This window comes from Macrobrachium nipponense, chromosome 40, assembly GCF_015104395.2.
Source record: "Macrobrachium nipponense isolate FS-2020 chromosome 40, ASM1510439v2, whole genome shotgun sequence".
Classification (NCBI taxonomy): Eukaryota; Metazoa; Arthropoda; class Malacostraca; order Decapoda; family Palaemonidae; genus Macrobrachium; species Macrobrachium nipponense.
In genome coordinates, this window is record NC_061101.1 from 58195817 (window position 1) to 58210051 (window position 14235).

At 37.6% G+C, this 14235-nt stretch overlaps 1 protein-coding gene across 2 annotated transcripts in view; it reads left to right on the forward strand.

Moving 5' to 3' along the window:
• LOC135212362 (plasma kallikrein-like) overlaps positions 1-14235 on the forward strand; it is a 71671-nt gene that overhangs the window by 56304 nt on the left and 1132 nt on the right. Inside the window, exons 3-7 of one of the 2 annotated variants that reach the window (XM_064245753.1) lie at positions 2388-2454; positions 8455-8617; positions 10249-10457; positions 11382-11584; positions 13238-13295. In XM_064245753.1, the coding sequence (XP_064101823.1) occupies positions 2388-2454; positions 8455-8617; positions 10249-10457; positions 11382-11584; positions 13238-13295 (700 nt within the window). Of the gene's footprint in view, positions 1-2387; positions 3022-8454; positions 8618-10248; positions 10458-11381; positions 11585-13237; positions 13296-14235 lie in introns of both variants that reach the window. The other variant, XM_064245754.1, reaches the window with a different exon arrangement.

Consider the following 14235-nt stretch of genomic DNA (forward strand, 5'->3'; position numbering starts at 1 on the left):
TTTGCAGCCCTCTAGCCTCAGTAGGTTTTAAGATCTGAGGTCGTACGGAAAAAGTGCGGACAGACTGATAAAGCCGTCACAATAGCTTCCTTTTACAGGAAACTTAAAAACTTTACGTAAATGTAAATCCCTCAGTTCGAACGCCGCTCATTGAGGATAGAACTGGGAAACTCATATTATATTCCCTTGCATCGGTTTCTTATGAATAAATATCAAATTGCCTGATGAAGTTCTACTCTAACAAGAATCAGGACATTGGAGTATTTCATAGTTTTGGCAGGATATCGCCATGTTTACCTTATTTCACCATTTAAATAGATTAACCATTATTTTCCACTTATTTGTATATCTCTCTCTCTCTCTCTCGTAAGAGAGGGTAGTGCCTTCAGTGCACCTCACGTTGTGCACCGTAGGCATTACTTAAGGTTCTTTGCAGCGTGGCCTCTGGCCCTAGCTGCAACGCCTTTCGTTCCTATTACTGCACCTCCGTTCGTATTCTCTTTCTTCCATCTGACTTTCCACCCTCACCCAACAATTGCTTCATAGTGCAACTGCGAAGCTTTCCTCCTGTTACAGATTTCAGACCTTTTTACTGCCAATTTCCGTTTCGTCGTTGAATGACCTTATAGCTCCCAGTGCTTGGCCTAAATTCTATGTTCTAGTCTAGTTTAGTCTAGTCTATTTTATTCTGTTGTAGTCTAGTCTAGTTTATTCTAGTCTCGTCTAGTTTATTCTGTTGTAGTCTAGTTTATTCTAGGCTAGTCTAGTTTATTCTGTTGTAGTCTAGTCTAGTTTATTCTAGTCTAGTCTAATTTATTCTGTTGTAGTCTAGTCTAGTTTATTCTAGGCTAGTCTAGTCTATTTTATTCTGTTGTAGTCTACTATGAGATTCAGGGCCTCTGTAACACGGTTTTTTTCGCAATAACTTTTTATCTATGCATTTCATAATTATAACGCTTATTCAGAATACATATTATATCAACACATAAATTTTGAGTGTATTCTGCACTACGTAGGTTTAATAAATTTGGTACTTACAATGTAAAAGTGACCTTTTTTGAAGATGGGCCAACTTACTCAGAGAAAAGGTTTCGAACGCACTCGTTACGTAACTTATGACATCATTTCTTCCTTCTTTCTCGATGGATGATTGGCTATATGTAACGAAGGCTAAACCTCTGGCAACAATGACACACAAATTTAAATACAAGCAAAGCAGTACACCTTTATGAACTCTGGAACCTCTACACTGATAATTGTCATAATGAACAAACCAACAAAATATGGTAATAAATACAAAAACACTTCGATTATTAGTCTAACTCATAAAATAAGTTTCCAAAGAAATTACAGTCTACTTTATAGGTCACAATCAGATTGACAAGATGTAGGGAATAGTTGGTAATTACCAAAAACATAGTAGACAAGCTTGATTTGATAACTGCTATATCCAATGTCAAGCAATTTTTATTTATTGGCTATCTACCTATTTACTGAAAAAAAAATAGCCGGTACCGTATATTGGCTTTAAACCTTCACCAATAATTATCGTCAGAATGGTGACTTCATGAGGCTCCACCCACCTTCGCCTCGTTATAATTCAGGATAACACTGAAGGCTACCATGGGCATTGTTGGATTAGAAAATTTAACTTCTGGCTATAAAAACTAATTTCTCGAGTAGTTGTAAGAAGTGCTAAATGATCCTCAAGGATCCCAGCAGTTGGTCTAAACGTTTAATTCATGTATATTACTGCTATACTGTTGCGGCACTACTGCTACAGTAGTATTACTACGCTAGCACTGATACCCCACCCACATCTATGTATCGTTCCGCCATTCATAAAGTCTTTGGGTTTCAGAGCCGATGGAATTTCTGTCTGGTGGATGGGCGGGGCAACATTTAGTCAAAAGGTGTTTGTTTACCTTGCTTACGTAATGAATGTTTTTCGACTCTTGGCTCGTAATCATTGGCCATGGCGTCGGCTAGATAATTTTTACTCTATAAAAATTAAAACTATCGGGTTTAGGTTATTGATAATGCTGACAAAATTTGTGTGTGGTTGTAAAATATACATATGTCAACTTTCAGCTACATCCGATGCTTTGACAAGGAGCAAAGTCCAAAAAACCGTGTTACAGAGACCCTGAATCTCATAGTAGTCTAGTTTATTCTGTTATAGTCTAGTTTATTCTGTTGTAGTCTAGTCTATTTTATTCTGTTGTAGTCTAGTCTATTTTATTCTATTGTAGTCTAGTCTAGTTTATTCTACTCTATTCTAGTCTTGTCTATTCTATTCTGGTGTGATTTATTTTAAGTGGGAAAGTTTTTCGTGTACTGTTAAGTAATTCTGATTCGTTTATTTACAACTGTTGTCACTATTACAGGGTGCAATCTCCTGGAACAAACTTTTCGGACCTACTGCCGGCGAAGGGGCGAAAAGATGCGCTTGTTGTAAGTATTCCAGCCGAAGGTCATCTCGTGAATTGAAAACCGCAATTAATGAGAACTTTTGAGTATCGTCGTTTCTATTTTCCTTCTTTTTCACTTTCAGGGAGCACTCTTCAGGACAGAGGAGCGAATTCTAGATATGATTATAACTGTTTATTTTTTTCTAATGTAATGGACACTTTTGCAACTCAGTGCAGGCTTTGGTAGTTAGTCTCCATTCCAGATTTTTGGTCAGCTTTTAAAAGTTTCGCCAGAGATAGACTGTAACAAATGGCCTGCGACAGTTCCTTTTCTTATATATCATGCTGGAATACGTCTTTGTTGGAACTCAAAAGTTACGCGAGGTTCTATACTGAGGGTGAGATATTCCCTGTCAGTGAGGTCATTCTACTATTTTAATCATGCATTAATTAGTTAGGAGTTTATCACCAAGATCTTGGGAAAGTCACGTCAAAAGCCGCCACCCAAGAGGACGAAGGGCATAAAGAATCTCAACTTCCTGGCATCTTCCATGACGCCATAAGAAGGACCCCAGCTCAGCTTATCTTCCCCAACTATAGAACCCCTTTGGTAAGGTGGCTGAGGAAATGAAAATAATGTACATACTATGTATCCATACGACGTTCAGTTATTCTCAATCTGCTTTCTAAAGTTTTAAATCAATTTTGCTGTTTAGTAAAGGTTTAGCTGTGGTCTTACATTTTGGGATGAAAGGTTAATGAAACAGCACTGCTTTCTAAGTGAGAATGAGTATAAATGAAACTTAAGTGTTGGTGGTCAAATAAGACATGGGAGGTGGTGATGCCAAGTACTAATTCCAGTAGTGGTTATAGCCACTGCATGCTGCATTGGTATGTATATAGCAGGAGTATCATAGCTCGCATTCCTTGGGTTACTTCATGGTACCAAGCCATTAGTATCCACAGTACTGCCAGTGATCATTTCATCCATCCATGCATTTTTAGAGCCATAACAGATGCAAATATCATTAGATTATGATAAGCCTAACTATTGTAAAGATAAAGCAGCAAGCTTACTAACCAAACCAAAGAATGGGATGGGATATTAATCCTTCGAACATTGTCCCTCTTGTATATATTATTAATATTATCATTATTATTATTATTATCATCATTATTTCAGTAGATGAAACCGATTCACATGGAACAAGCACATAGGGCCATTGACTTGAAATTCAGGCTTCCAAAGGATGTTGGTTTCAACCTTCCACTGCAGACCCCACACTGCAGCAGTAATTGATCATGATACAGAGCCAGTGATTTTTCATTGCCCTGAAGGTGGCACGAACTTGCAACATCTGAGTGGCATACCACGACACTAAACCCTGCTTAGCAAAGGACGAGAAGTCGAAAGACCTTGCAGCGGTACTCTGCTGTTTCAGTTTCCTATGTAGATTATGTTTATATATATATATATATATATATATATATATATATATATATATATATATATATATATATATATATATATATATATATATATATATGAGTTAAGAGTTACCATCTTAGGTAAGCAAAGAACTACCATTGTGTGGGACCTCTTAAAGTCATATTTGGAATTCACATTCAACGGGAACACTAAATCTTGTGATTAGCACAGTTCCCTTAAGGAGGCTGGTGGGCGTGTGGATAAGAATGAAGTTCCAGTTCTATATCACCACTTTAGACCTGACATTTTTCCACCTCAGAAAGTTACTGCTCATGGGTGTGGCCTCGATAAAGTCTATGTTGAAATAAGGCCGATGGAGGGCACGTAAATCTATGGATGTATTTACTGCCTTCCCTCAGCATCTCTCTCTCTCTCTCTCTCTCTCTCTCCAAAGTGTCGTCAGAACTACATGACATCGTAAAACACCATACCTTGTGTGACGTCACAGTTTCGTCATTATTATTCATGAACAGCAGCCATAACTCTTTAAACTAAAAACGTCATGCAAAAGACGATTGTCTAAATACCTTTTTTTTTTTTTTTCCCTCAACTTTGTAACGAAATATGCTGCATAAATATACTATGCAAAATGCAACCCCTCCATTTTTCGTGTATATATATATATATATATATATATATATATATATATATATATATATATATATATATATATATATATATATATATTAATATATACAGGGTGTTTCGAAATTAGAGCCCCCCTCCCCTCTACAGCATTAACTAAAATTGATATGGACAAAAACAAAAGTAATTCAGAACAGCTATTTATTTAAGTTTCTCTCTGAGTATTTAATATTTTGTGTGGCCTCCATCTCCCTGTACCACACCCTACATTCTTCAGGGATATGATTTCAGCAAATTGCAAAAAAACTGAGATTCAAACTCCATTTCCCTGAGCACTTCGGTCACCTCTCTTCGTAGGTCGTCGAGGCTTGGTATACCATCATAGTTCACACTGAGTGGTTCAACACGATCCTTTAAGATACTACCAATGTTTTTCAAACACCACAGAAGGGTTAGGGGAGCTACCTGGAAATTCACTTGATGAGAAGAAATCAATACCACTGTTTCGAAGCAGCTCCTGTCTGAAGAGCCTTGAAACATGGTGCCTTATCATGCAAAAATGTGACTTCTTCAACAGATAACATATTTTCAGGATCTTTGAGGAAAGGAAATACTCCACCAGTAAGCACAGTTTCTCTGAATTATTCCCCATTCCATGACTGTCATTTTTCTTTGCTGATCCACATTAACCGTTTGGCTGCGAAACAGAGAAAAATTCCCAAACATTCAGGAAATTTCACAACTTGGCGATATCGCACGTCATCGCTGATATCATCGAAATTTGCAGCCCAAATGATGTCATTTTTATGGTTTGGCTTCCTGACTGTATAAATGAAGAATTCATCTGATGCGGCAACATGGAGAAAATCAGCTTCATCCCAATCTTTAAGAAATGAACCACAAAACCATGCACAGTCTTCTCTCTGTTGCTGAGTGATGTTGGGCTTGCTGATAATATGAAATGGCTTGATACCAGATTTTTTTCAACTCACAATATACAGCACTATAACTTCTCTTCTTTCCCTTTTTGTATCTAGTTCAAGTGCCAATTTATGTAAAGACTTTCTTGATCTACCCACTGCCTCAGCTATGATGTCTTTTGACTCCTGAGAAAGGACTTCAGGCCTTCCAAGATTCTCACTCTTTTCGCAATGACAGTCATATGGATTTTTGTTCCAGCTCCTTTTAACAAAGGATTCATCTGTTCTAATGTATTTAGCTATCCAAGAACGTGAAATGAAGGATGCGCCAGCATCGCCTTGGCATTTCTGAAGGTTAAAGCCCGGATTCGGTCAGTCCGTCTGATTTCCTCCGAGTCATTAGCCATGGCTATATGTAACTCCGTCACTCAGTCTGAAAATACAAGAAATGTAAAATGAAAATAGCTTAATGGAAACTTAAGATAATGTAGTTGGAGATAGGCTATGGCAGAAAACTTCATAACTTTCCATTTTGTGTTCTGCGGAGGGGGTTGCTCCTAATTTCGACACACACACACACATATATATAAACATACATACTATATATATATATATATATATATATATATATATATATATATATATATATATATATATATATATATATATATATATATATATATATCCTGTTTATTTCCATTTTTGTTTCTTGCTTTGTTACAGTACAGTACTGTACATATCCTTTCATAAAATGTGGAAAAAATCATAAACACAAAAACATGAAACAAGACCAACTCCAGCAAATTAGGCATCCTCCTAGCCCTCTTCGTCTAACTAACACTACCTCCTCACTTGCTCCCAGCTTGGTAAACTGCTCCCCAGCCCCAACCACCTTCCAAAACAACCCCTTCTCTGAGTGGGTTCCTCTGCACATCCTTGGTGCCCTTTCGCTCCCATAGAGCCCAGCCATCCAACCCACCGCCTCACCTTGGAAACTTCTCCAGGCCTCTCCCCTCCCTCCACACCACGGAAAACCTTTCTCAGTGTGTTTATGAGTGTAAACAGTGTTACCAATTTTTTCCGGAGTCAATGCAGAATTGCCAACCATCAGTTTTCCTTTTAGCACTGAATGATCTCCTAGGTCTCAACGCTTGGTCTTTGGCCTATATTTTATATGACATAGACATGGGTTGGTGGATGACCAAACAAGACTAAATTAAGCTGTTGCCGGATTTCTTCATGCCCATTACAGACCCGCAATTCAAGAAAATGTTCTTGAAAAACAAGAAATCGTCACAAATTCAACCCATAACAGTTATGAAACTGCTTAATCTCTCATAGAGATGAATAAGAATAGATCTCACCTCTTATAATTAAAGTCATACCACCCCAAAACGCCACTTAGCAATTCCTTAGATAGCTAGGTACTCTTGCAAGAGCAGACTAACTGATACTCGCCTTATTTCTATTTGATTTTTGCTGTATATGCTTGTGAAAATACATTTATTTTGGGACCTTTCCTAGATAGTGACCCCCAAAAGGTTTTAACCCGGTATGTATCCACCTTTGCAGCATGTTTATACTGTACAACCCCGTTGGGGATGAAAAAGACTGTAAATATCATAAAGCTAATGACCCTAAGGAAATATTAGTCTTAGACAAGGAACCCCAGAACTTTACGGGGGGTCACTATCTTAGAAAGACCTTATTTTGTGTTCAGAAAGTGCCATTCTAATTTCTTACCCTCGTGACAACTACAGTAAATTTGTCATTTCTTGTCTCGTCAAAGAAAAGACACTTGAAAGTTGCAGGTAAAGTGTGATGGCTTAAACGCCTAGCGGCAGTTTCTAATCTGACCCTTCCTTCGAAGATGTAAAATCCTTCTGGTGTTCAGTAGGCGGAGAACTTTCATCGCCATGAACTGCAAGACTGTTTCTGTAGCGCCATGAAAACTTGTATATATATTTCGAGCGACTTTTATATCTGCCTCTCATTTTCTTGTAGATTCGTCTTTTTCTGTCAAATGAACAGTTGCATGTAATCTGAGTAACACCGTTTTATTAACATCAGCTTTTTTCATTTTAGCGAAAACGAAAAGCACACTTCATGCAATAAGGTCACCAGTGTCTAAATGTGTCTTGCTTTTTATATGTGCTGAAATCCGTGTTCTTGGAAATTACTTTCGTCGCCAGGTTGTGATTTTCTCAGTCAAACTTTCTCAGCGACCTTTGTCTCTCCATCAGGGGGAAAAAAAAAGCTTCCTTTCTTTTTCAGGACTCCTAAATTGCACGCCGGAGACCTGTATACATTAACTCGCAGATTAAAGGTCGCCCTTTTTTGTGCATTTAGTTTTAGATGGCTTGTATAAGGTTCAAGTATTAATCACTGTTTTACTGTACATTTTATGCCTTTGTGAAGTGTGATCTAGATCTAGTAGCTTGTACATTATGTGTAGCGTCTGTGTATATAATAAATGCTGTACATTGCTGAAATCGATTCTGCGACTGAAAGATGAAAGGGAAATTGTCGATGATTTATTTATCATTTCTTCTCTGCAATTTTTCATCCTATTCTGTGAGATACTTTAAAGCACGCTTTTCTCCTCATTCAATGTATTCTTAAGTAGTAAAGTAGTAATATCATTTGTTTTATATCACGAAAATACAGCCAAGTTAACCTCTTTACTCTAGACTTGCAAGTTATGCATAAATTTATCAACTTTACAAAAGATTTATGGTGAAATACTTTTTTTTTATATAAACATTGGAAAATATCAGCTTTATTCCATATCCTGTAACTTTCAATTACAAATGACTGAATTTTTTTTTGTCTTATAGACATAGGAAGATATCAGCTTTATTTCATACCCTGTAACTTGTAACTTTTAATTGCAAATGACTGAAATTGTTTTTATATATAAAGCAAAAAATCGTTGACGTCAGGTCCCCATTAGATGAGATGGTTTTGTCCCATTAGGCCCTTGCTTGGCCAGCAACCCGTCTCTATAACTCGCAAGTATAGCTAATCCAACACAACTTTTACATCGAAGCCTGCGGGATGCCCAATCGCCGCATGCGGGTAGTTGGCGGGAACAATGCTGAATTTAACGAGTACCCCTGGATGGTGGGCCTCCTCTACAAAGGTCACTTCTATTGTGGCGGAACACTCATCTCGGATAGATACGTCCTCACCGCTGCCCACTGCATTGAAGGGTTCGTGTCAAAAGCTTTTCTCCTCCATGTATGAATAAGATGTCCTCTAACCCTCCCTGGGAAAGTTAAGAAAGTAGTTGATTTTGTTCAGTAGAGATTACTAGGAAGTGCTCATTTGTCTCGTAGGAGTTCAAGAAACAAGGCGGGATCCGACCTCCAGCTTACTCAGGACGCATGCAAGATTTTCCCCTCACGTATAAGTTATAACATTATATTCATAACTTTTTACGAAAATCAAGATTTGCTAAAATCTAAGTTTAAACAGAGCCTTGTTTCATCAACGAAAATTAAAATGAATTTGCTATATTTTATCAGAAATAATTTTTCTTTACTTTTTAACATGCACTTACTTATTTTTGACATTATCATTCTAATAAAAAAAATTCCTGTATCTTTAACTCAACGCGAAACCCCTTCTTCAGACCTTTATAGGCTCTTCCACAGACCTTTCCTACTCACCTGCAACAAGAATAACAACAAAGTATTTTGTAGGCTTAGTCGCAGAGTAAGTGAATATACCATATATTATGATCCTGTAATGAATAAAGAAAAACCGGCCTGGTAAGTTTTTTTTTTTTTTTTTTTTTTTTTTTTTGCCCCTAAAATCATTTTTTTGATCTGTAATGAATAAGGTGTCCTTATTGGTAAAATAGTAGCTTTTGTTCAGTAGGAATGACTAGAAAGAGTTCGATTTGTCTCATAGGAGTTAAAGATAAAACCGTAATCAAAAGATTGTTAGCTCTGCCTAAACTGCGCCTTACATTTTTATAAGTTTATGAAGTTTAACAGTAGAATGAATCTAAATACGATAGATTCAATTAGGCATTTTAAGGAAAGGATAAGACGGTGGAAGGTAATAAAGACTCAGAGAAGAAGGTCACAATTTTGGCTATGAGAAAAAGCCACATTAATTTACAGTCGTTTGTTTATGTTTTTACGGTTGGTCAGAATTTTTTTTTTTTTTTTTTTTTTTTTTTTTTACTTTTTCCAGTGAATTTTTCTTGTGATTTTTTTACCTGTGACTTTTTATTGTGATTTTTTTTACATATGACTTTTTCTTTGACTTTTTTGTCTGTGACTTTTTCCTGACTTTTTTTACCTGTGATTTCTTTCTATGACTTTTTTTACTTGTGACTTTTGTCTATGACTTTTTTGTAACTTTCTCCCTGTGAGTTTTTTCTGTGACTTTTCACCTGTAACTTTTTCTGTGACTTATTTTCCTGTGACTTTTTCCTGTGAATTTTTCCTGTGACTTTTTTACCTGTCACTTTTTTCCTATGACTTTTTCCTGTGACTTTTTTTTTTACCTGCGACTATTTTCCTGTGACTTTTTCACCTGTGACTGTTTTACTTGTGACGTTTACCTGTGACTTTTTCTATAATTTTTTACCTGTGACTTTTTTCCTGTGACTTCTTTCCTGTGATTTTTTTTATCTGTGACTTCTTTCCTATGACTTTTTTACCTGTGACATTGTTTCCTGTGACTTCTCTGTTATTTTTTTTCTAGTGACTTTTTTCACCTGTGACCTTTATCTGTTAGTACTTTGTTCTGGTGACTCTTTTTACCTCAGACTCTTTTACCTGGATGCAATAAATAAAAACACCTGCTCTTGTTCGCATGCTTTTGCCAGAGTGCGGGTGAACAACTTGAAGATCATGGTGGGGGATCACATCCGCAGCTTTCCCATCGAGACCAACAGCAAGGAGTACCAGGCCGTCTACTCTGTGTACCATCACCAGTTCAACCGCTCCAATTTCAACAACGACATAGGACTGGTGAAACTCGGACAGAAAGTGGACTACAAATGGTATTCCAGACCAGCCTGCTTGCCTCGACCTGGTGAGTGTCGTCCCCTAGCTGCAACCCCTTTCGTTCATTTTACAGTACCTCCTTTCTTATTCTTTGATCCATCTTACTCTCCTCCCTCTCCTAACGTTAGTTGATTCATAGTGCAAACTGGTTTGGGGTTTTCCTCCTGTTTTCGCCTTTCGAACCCTTTACTGTCAATATCCGTTTCAGCGGGCCTAAATTTTATATTCAATTCAGTTCAGTTCAGTGAGTGTCGTTTTTATAATGCAGTTTGACAGACATTTTGAAGTAGCAGTTTATGGAAATTCCCATTCTTTCTGGGAAGATTAGAATGAACAGTGAGGATGTGGAAGTTAGTAACAAAGGCCACCTGGAAAGGCAAGAAAACAGCGCGCTAACAAGCATTAAAACCAGGTGGAGACAGGGCATTCACATTCTGCTGAAATCCATGAGCCAACCTGACTTACAAATTGTTCAGGCAGCTTCCTAGCAATCATGCAGTATTACTGAACTTATTACACAGGTACAGTACATTACGGTTGTCACTCATCCATGCTGGGCCTAATAGATTGCTCTATGAAAAACTATTTTCTTGCATCAGCCCAGGGACTTTGCTCGAATTTAAACAAACAAGGCGTGACCCGACCTCCAGGTTACTCAGGACACGTGCAAGATTGTTCCCTCACGCATAAATTGTAAACATTATATTCCATACTTAACGTAAATTTAAACGTGCTCAAATCTACGGTCAAATAGAGCGTTGATTCATCAACAGGAAATGAAATAAATACGCTATGTTTTATTAGAAATGGTTGTTTCGTACTGTTTAACATGAACATTATTTGTTTACATTTTTATTCTAATCAATTAATCATAAATATACTAAAAATTCCTTTAACTTTAGCTTTAGCTTTTTATTCTCTATTTGTTTTATTTTGTTCTACATCCCTTCAGACACTGACTATGTCGGCGAGATGGGCGTTGTGACTGGCTGGGGGAGAGAGTCAGAGAAAGGAGACCCGACCGATACGCTGAGAGAAATCCTGGTGCCCATTTTCTCTAATCCCGTCTGCCAAAACCTTCGGTATAAGCCTTATGAAATCACCCACAACATGTTCTGTGCCGGGTATCTCAACGGAGGCACGGATTCCTGTCACGTGAGTTGTCTCGATTGTTTACGGAGGGTAATCTGTGCTTGAGGACGATAACTTCGGGTCTTGCCTCCCTTATAACTTCTGTATACTTTGATTAATCGTATTTTTCCACTTTGCGAGTGACAGAGAATTGCTACAAATGCTATCTGACGAACGAATCACCACGTCTATAGCTGAGAAGAGTTCGCCCATTCGTGTTAAGGATATCTTTTTAAAACAGTTACCTTTTTTTTAATGCTCGAGGATTCCTCATTAAAACCAAAACAAAACAAAAATTATTTTTCGCATTATCCTTCATGTAGATTTTTCATGAATATATCCTTCTTTAACCTTGATCCAAATGAGTTTTTAACTGTAACGAGTATCGCAAGGGTATTAAGGATGCAAGTTGCCCGTTCGTCACCCGAGATTGATCCGAAGTTACAAGGTCTAGAGCGTATGGGGTATACTATATGTTCTCTAGACCTTGCGCAGTTATCACTGATTATAACTGGTCTGCCGTACTGGATCGTTCCTAAACTCTTACGAGTCCCCGAGCTTGTTTTCGAATACAATCCTATTCTAAAAAGAAGAAAAAAAAGTCAGAATCGAAGAGAACATCCTTCAAGTCTCTAGTTCGACTCTCATTCAAAACAGACAGGCCACTGTTTTACTATTCCTGTACTACCCATGTGTCAAATGTTGGCTCTTGACTTTCGTCAAGCATTTCTGTTCTCACACGAAAGCTATAAGCATAGGGAAAGTCCGTGACCTGAGAGGGACCCAACAACAGATTTTACCTACCGACCAACCTTACAGAAGGAGCCTTAATTTCTCTAGTGGTAGTATCTCAACGGGCGGCTGGTACCTTGAGAACCTATACTCTGTTTTTTTCCATCTGTCCATCCGCCTGTGGTGTATGCGCATGGTAACACTGCGTCCCAGGCTTTAAAAAATAACATTCTATTTCGAATGTTAACGGTGTAATTCGATATAGTAAATTATTAAAACACTTTTCAGTTGCAAATGTACACCCAGATATCCTTTTATTTACCTAAAACTTACACATAGCGTAACATTTAAAAAGCCCGGGACGCAGTGTTACCATGCGAAAACACCACAGGCGGATGGACAGATGGAAAAAAAAGTTTAGTGGCCCGCGCCATCGAATGGTGCTAATGGCAGTGGGTACCAACGAGGCTTAATAACCGTTTTGTTCTTGTTAAGGTGTGCAACAGACAACAAAGTAATCTAATAACAATAGCAGAAAATGAAAGTCTAATAAGAAAATGATATGAAGAACTCATAAGAAATCAACTTTCTCTTCGCGAACACCTTTGGCAACAAAGGTTATGTTGTTGCTTCCCAAAACAATGAGCATATGCGGGAAAGTCTCCAGAGGAACTGCATTTTTCTTCATATCACAAACCTTTACAATAACAATGATGATCATTTTCCTCTAATGCATAACGTTGCCATTGATACACCATAATTAAGTGTTTTATTATTATAGCTGAAAAGGTGTAGTAGGCAGTCAAAAGTACCTGTAGGCTGTCATTTCTTTATCAGTCTATGTGCAATATTTGCTCTGGAATGACTGTTTGAAAAAGTCATTCCCCATAGCCACCTGATTCTTAACATTCATATACGACTCTCTCAACACCGCTTTTATTGCAGGGTGACAGTGGAGGCGGTTTGCTGTGGCAAGGAAGAGACGGTAAAATGGACGTCATAGGTAAGCATCTTTTAATCTTTCCTAGATAGTGTCCCCCAAGGGCATTGAACCAGGTATGTATCTGCAGCATGTCCAGTACAAACCGGATGGGGATGACAGTAAAACATAACAAAAGACTGTAATATTAGTCCTAGATAACGACCCCCGAAAGCCAGTGTCTAGGAAAGATCTGAAAGTAGGAATACGAATTAATTCCTCGTAATTGGTTTAGTCTTGAATTAAAAAAAAAAAAAAAAAAAAGCTAAGCATGATATCCTGGGTACTATACTTCTGCAACCAAAACTTAACATTAATTGTTACTCTTTGCTACTGAACAGATAAACACTCACATCTCTTAAAGGCTAAGGGTTGGGCACCTAGAAAAATTGATGGGCAACTTGATTAAAAAAATCCGATTAAATATAACGAGAGAGTTTTACTTTTTCCATCTTGGATATTTTTTGCTCCTGTTTCATCCAATGCAAGTTCAAGAGCTTTTCACCACGCTTCAAAGGGTAATCTCACTCATTGAGTATTTTTATTATTTACTATAATAATTTCCATGTCTTCTTATCCAGAAACTAGTGTGACTTAGCGAATAAGTTGACAACATATGTCTATCTTTCCATGATAAGTCCCTGTCATTATTTAGTTTCTGCAAACAAAAGAAAACTATTGAGATGGCTGTTTGTCGGTCTGTCCACACTTTTTCTATCCGCCCTCAGATATTTAAACACTTCTGAGAGTAGAGGGCTGCAAATTGGTATGTTGATCTTCCACCCTCCAATCATCAAACATACCAAATTGCAGCCATCTAGCCTCAGTAATTCTTTTTTATTTAAGGTTAAAGTTGGCCATGATCGTGCGTCTGGCACTGCTATAGGTACCCACAACACAGGACACTACCGGTCCTTGGCTGAAATTTTCATACAGCATTATACGCTGTACAGAAATTCTTCGG